Source organism: Pelobates fuscus, chromosome 3, assembly GCF_036172605.1.
Source record: "Pelobates fuscus isolate aPelFus1 chromosome 3, aPelFus1.pri, whole genome shotgun sequence".
In the NCBI taxonomy this organism is placed as follows: Eukaryota; Metazoa; Chordata; class Amphibia; order Anura; family Pelobatidae; genus Pelobates; species Pelobates fuscus.
In genome coordinates this window covers 178,784,535-178,790,471 of record NC_086319.1, presented here as the reverse complement: position 1 = coordinate 178,790,471, position 5,937 = coordinate 178,784,535, and the positions used below count along the sequence as shown (strand labels likewise).

At 44.7% G+C, this 5,937-nt stretch overlaps 1 protein-coding gene across 1 annotated transcript; it reads right to left on the bottom strand.

Annotated features, from left to right (window-relative positions):
* Window positions 1-3,005: 3,005 nt before the first annotated feature.
* Window positions 3,006-3,585, bottom strand: LOC134601699 (biogenesis of lysosome-related organelles complex 1 subunit 2-like). The gene has a single exon (XM_063446213.1). The coding sequence runs from the start codon at window positions 3,516-3,518 to the stop codon at window positions 3,006-3,008; it is 513 nt and encodes a 170-aa protein (XP_063302283.1). The 5' UTR covers window positions 3,519-3,585.
* Window positions 3,586-5,937: the final 2,352 nt, after the last annotated feature.

Genomic DNA, 5,937 nt, shown 5'->3' with positions numbered 1-5,937 from the left:
CCTCACCAAGGCTTTCCACGACTACTCTTCTGCTTGTCCTTGCCTATACTGCGACTTGGAGTTATTACCCTCTACACAGCTCCCATGCACAGACTCACAGCCAGGTCAGGTGGATTCTTACCTGGTCACCTTGGTCTGTGTTTATTTGCAAGGGTGATTGTATACCGGACTCCACATCAGGTAAGAACCCTGACATAATAAACTGACCATGGAATCCGCAGAGATATACAAGCTGCTCACTTCCCTTGCTCAGCAAGTGACCAACCTGTTCCAGACTGTTCAGAAGGTGCAGAAGGATGTATTGGCATTTAACAGAACGGTACACCCATCCCTGGAACCTGTATATCCAGAACCCTTTGTAATTATGAAAGGTTCGACGGTTCCCATTCTTCATTCACAATGTTCAGGATGGATTGTGAGCTCCTGTTTGCCCTTAAGCCCAAAGTCTATTACAGAGACTTTGTCTGCTATTAATTTGCTTAACGGACGGCTGAAGACGTGGGCATACCAGAAGCTGCAGGAGAAAAGTGCTATCTTGGCCAGTAATTTATAACCACTATGGACTCTCAGTGCCTTGCCTCCAAGAAAGCTACTCCTAAGCCTGCTCCAGGTTCCTGCAGATCTCGGGTACCTAGAGAATTTGTAATCATCCATCCACTACCCTCTCAGTAAAGTACTACTTCCTGATATTATTTTTAAACCTTTGCCTCTCTAATTTAAAAAACATGACCTCTTGTTGTGGTAGTTCCTTTTTTTTTTATATATATATTTTTTTGTTTTTTCAATTCTTTTTGTCAAGTCATGCACATATTTGGTACAGAAAAAAGAATTATACGTATAGTTGAGTATACAGGGAAGCATATCAAGTTGTTTATACATGGGTATCTGTTAAAGGTACATTGCAAGACATGCACAAAGAGGTATGGCATTAGTACTTTGGCTATTTAGGTTTCCTTTGGGAGTGCCGTTGTTAGTACATAGTTACAATTTCTGAGCATTGCTACGTAGGGTTGCTTCATATCTGTAGTTCGTTGTTCTGTACCTATGCCTCAGTCGAAGGTGCTGAAGTTGAGGCATGAATTTTCTATTTTCAGAAGAAGAGAAACGTGAGAGGTAAGAAAGAAAGGGGGGTGGGGGGGCGGTCAATCAGAGTTACTCCTGTCTGCCTACGTGTGTGGGCAAATCTCCCAGGTTTATGTTTGTATAAGTTTGTCATTCAGCGGTTAGTGTAGTCTTCCCAAGGCTCCCAGGTTTTGAGAAATAATGGAGAAGTGTCTGAGTTGTGCTGTGAGTTTGTCCATGAGGTGGGCCTCTTTTATATTGCTAGTCACTCTATCCATTGGGGGTAAGTCGGTGTGTAACCACGTCTGTGCCATGGCTCGTCTGGCAGCTAAATTTATTTTGTTGAAGAGTTTTTGTTCCCTGTGTGTTAGGGCATCTAGTGGCTTTGCGATAAGGAATGGCCCTGGGTCCGGTTGGACGTGTTTGTGTAGCAGTTCTGTTTGGAGTTTGGCTATCTCATCCCAGAAATTTTTAGCTTTTGGACATGTCCACCACATGTGGAGGTACGTCCCTTTGTCCCCGCACCCTCTCCAGCACATGTCTGTAGTTTTACCCATTCTGCAGAGTTTGACTGGTGTGGTGTACCACCTCATTAGTGTTTTGTAGCATTGTTCCTGGTGCAGTACACAAATGGAGACCTTTGCTGCTGCCTCCCAGATGTCTTGCCATTCCCCGCTTTCTAAGGGTTGCTGTAGGTCTGCTTCCCATTGTGCCACATATGTGGGTGTTTGTGTGTCGCTTGTCGGTGCGCTCAATTGTGTATAGAGGAGTGTGATGAGGCCGGTACGGGGTCCCTCCAACGTGCATAATGTTTCGTAGAAGGTGAATTTGGTCTTGGCGGCTTTGCGTACTTGCGGTTGCCCCGCAAAGTCTCGTAGTTGCATATAACGAAAGTAGTCTTTCGTGGTCAGTGGGGCAAGTGATTTGAAGTCGTCGAATGTTTTAAAGTTGTTCCCCTGATAGAGTTGGTGATAGCGCTGTATGTCCGTGCTTTAAATGTTACGGAAATCTCTTGCTATGAGTCCTGGTGGGGATGCTTTGTTACGGAGGTATGGGGTTAGAGGCGATATTTGGTGTGTTAGGGCATATTTGTGTGCTGTGGAGTCCCAGATCCTGATCGAGTTCAGAATGGCAGGGCAGCTCGTGTGGAGCTCTGGTCTGTTGGGCCAGGGTACCCATATCCAGAACTGCGGGAGGTCTGTACTCATTAGCAGGGTTTCCAAGTCTACCCATCTATGTGCGTCTGGTGGCGAGTGCCATTCTATGATTTGTGCGAGTTGGGCTGAAAGGTAATAGAGGTAGAGGTTGGGGAGCCGCAATCCTTCCCTGCTCTTGGGGGTGTATAATGTCTGTCTCGCTATCCTGTGCCTCTTGCGAGCCCAGATAAAATTGTCTATGGTCGTTTGTAGTGTTTTTAGATCTCTCTTAGTGACTTTGATTGGCAGTGCTTGGAAAAGGGACAGAAGGAGTTTTTCTTCTTTTAAATATGGTCTCCTCCTTTACAGTGTTAATTCACTTTATGTATTTAAATGTTTCTATCATATCCCCCCTGTCACGTCTTTCCTCCAAGCTATACATGTTAAGATCCTTTAACCTTTCTTGGTCATTTTTTTTATTTTTTTTATCCTGCAATCCATGAACCCGTTTAGTAGTCCTTCTCTGAACTCTCTCTAAAGTATCAATATCCTTCTGAAGATATGGTCTCCAGTACTGCGTACAATACTCCAAGTGAGGTCTCCCTAGTGTTCAATACAATGGCATGAGCACTTCTTTCTACTGCCAATACCTCTCCCTATACAACCAAGCATTCTGCTAGCATTTCCTGCTGCTCTATTGCTCATTGTCTGCCTACCTTTAAGTCATCAGAAATAATCACCCCTAAATCCCTTTCCTCAGATGTTGAGGTTAGGACTCTATCAAATATTGTTTAATGAAATAAACACTTATTTGTATTTGTTTCTTCTCCTTTGGCATCTGAGTACTCTTTGCAATACCAAATGTACTCGCTTCTCCAGTTTCTTAAACTTTGCCTCTAGTCGCTTTGAATAGGCATCTAGTTTATAAGCCGCATTTTCCAAAGATGCCACTTGTTCTTCAATCTGATTTATTTGTTCCAGATATGGCTGAAGACTTGCATAGGTTTTGTTCAGGTCCTTGAGATTTCTAATATTTTCTGATATATCTTTGATTTCCATGTACTTCAAACATGTTAGTTTATTCATGTTTTCTAAGAGCTTGTAGTCTTCACATGTGGCTAGTAGTTCCCCAGTGAGATAGCAGGACATTTTGTTAAACATGTCTTTGCAGAGCTCATTGATATCTGCTTCTGGTGGTTCAACTGCTTCTTCAGCTGTTTCGACCGTTGGGTCATCTTGAGATGCTGGAGGCTGTGGTGCAGGAGGTGCTACTGGCTGTTCATCCAACTGCGGCTTTTCACGTCCCTCCATTTCAGCCATAGCTGTGAGAGGTCCTTGGCAGAGTTCTAGCAGCAGCTACTTCTGTGTTTACATTACAGCATCTACACGACCCGGTGGCACATCCTGCCCTTGGGTTTTTATGTCCAAGATGCATTATCTTGCACTTATCCACATTAAATGTCAGCTGCCACAACTCTGACCATTTTTCTAGTTTACCTAAATCATTTACCATTTGGCTTATCCCTCCTGGAACATCAACCCTGTTACATATCTTGGTATCATCAGCAAAAAGGCATACCTTACCATCAAGACCTTCTGCAATATCACTAATAAAAATATTAAAGAGAATGGGTCCAAGTACAGATCCTTGAGGTACCCCACTGGTGACAAGACTATGGTCTGAATATACTCCATTGACTACAACCCTCTGTTGCCTGTCACTCAGTCACTGCCTTACCCATTCAACAATATTGGAATCCAAACTTAAAGATTGCAGTTTATTGACAAACCTTCTATGTGCAACACTGTCAAAAGCCTCTTGAAAGACTAGTCTTTACCCGTCTGGCCTGCTTCCTCAACTCCAACTCTCTCCTTGACTCGCTTCCGTCCCCTTCACTCTACTGAGACTGCCCTTATTAAAGTCACTAATGACATTAATCACAGCTAAATCCAAAGGTCACTACTCCATACTAATTCTTCTTGACCTCTCTGCTGCCTTTGACACTGTTGATCATGTTGTTCTTTTCCAAACTCTTCAATTGTCTCTGTGACTCCGTCCTCTCATGGTTTTCCTCATATCTCACCCAACGCTCATTCAGTGTCTCCTTTTCTAATGATACCTCCACCCTTTGTCCTGTCTCAGTTGGAGTCCCCCAAGGCTCTGTCCTTGGTCCCCTTCTATTTTCTCTTTACACTGCCTCTCTAAGGAAAGAATTCTCACCACCTTGCCCTTCACTTTCTCAACCTCACTTGGATCATGCCTCTGCAACCCTTCCAACCTTCTCCCAGGCTACTGAACAAGAGGTGGCTGCGCTTATCCTTTCCTCTTGCCTCACCACTTGCCCGCTTGATCCTGTCTCTCCTCACCTTATCAGATCTCTCTCCTCTTGTCTTGGCCCTCCTTAACACACATCTCCAACTGCTCTCTTTCTTCTGGCACTGTTCCTGCTGTCCTTAAACATGCTTCTGTAGTACCCATCTTAAAGAAACCATGTCTCGACCCATGCTTCCCTTCTAACTATCGTCCTATATCATTACTCACTTTTTCCTCAAAGCTTCTTGAAAGACTAGTCTTCACCCGTCTGGCCTACTTCCTCAACTCCAACTCTCTCCTTGACCCTCTTCAGCCTGGCTTCCACCCCCTCCACTCTACAGAGACTGCCCTTATCAAAGTCACTAACGACAGTATCACAGCTAAATCCAAAGGTCACTACTCCATACTAATTCTTCTTGACCTCTCTGCTGCTTTTGACACTGTTGATCATGTTCTCCTTCTCCAAACTCTTCAATCACTCTTCAATCCTCTCGTGGTTTTCCTCTTATCTCTCCCAATGCTCATTCAGTGTCTCCTTTTCTAATGATACCTCCACCATTCGTCCTGTCTCAGTTGGAGTCCCCCAAGGCTCTGTCCTTGGTCCCCTTCTATTTTCTCTTTACACTGCCTCTCTTGGCAAACGTATTACTTCTTTCGGATTCCAATACCCCCTGTACGCTGATGACACCCAGATATATCTCTCCTCCCCGGACCTCTCTCCTGATGTCCTGCAAGGTGTCACCTCTTGCCTTTCTTCTGTCTGATTGGATGTCCTCCCGCTTTCTGAAACTCAATCTTTCCAAAACAGAACTTCTTGTCTTTCCTCCTCCTAAAATTAATCCTCCTCTCTCACTCTCCCTTCAGATTGGTGGTACCATATCAGCCCATCCTTACAAGCACGTTGTCTTGGTGGTACTTTTGATTACTGCCTCACCTTTGAGCCTCACATCTGGTCTGTTGTCAAATCATGCCAATTCAACTTCAAAAACATCAACCGCATCCGCCCCTTTCTTACACAAGATGCTACTAAAGAGCTTGTCCATGCTTTAGTAATCTCTCGCATGGACTATTGTAACTCTCTCCTAATTGGTCTTCCCAATAGCTGTACTGCCCCGCTACAGTCTGTAATGAATGCTGTCGCCAGACTGATTTTCCTCTCTAGTCGGTCCTCTCACACCTCACCCCTCTGTCAGTCCTTACATAGTCTTCCTGTATCCTATAGGAGTCAATTCAAAGTGATAACCCATACCCACAAAGCACTGAACAATTCTAGCCCCTCTTATATCTTCTCACAGTTCCATAGGTATGCCCCTTCTCAGTCTCTCTGCTCTGCCTGTGATCGTCTCCTGTCCGCTGCTCGCACCCGTACGGCCAACTCGCGCTTGCAGGACTTCCTATGGAATAGGCTGCCGACCACCATCAGAC

Excerpts from the sequence above, each read along its gene's own strand:
- LOC134601699 (XM_063446213.1), bottom strand. The coding sequence starts at position 3,518 with ATGGCTGAAATGGAGGGACGTGAAAAGCCGCAGTTGGATGAACAGCCA.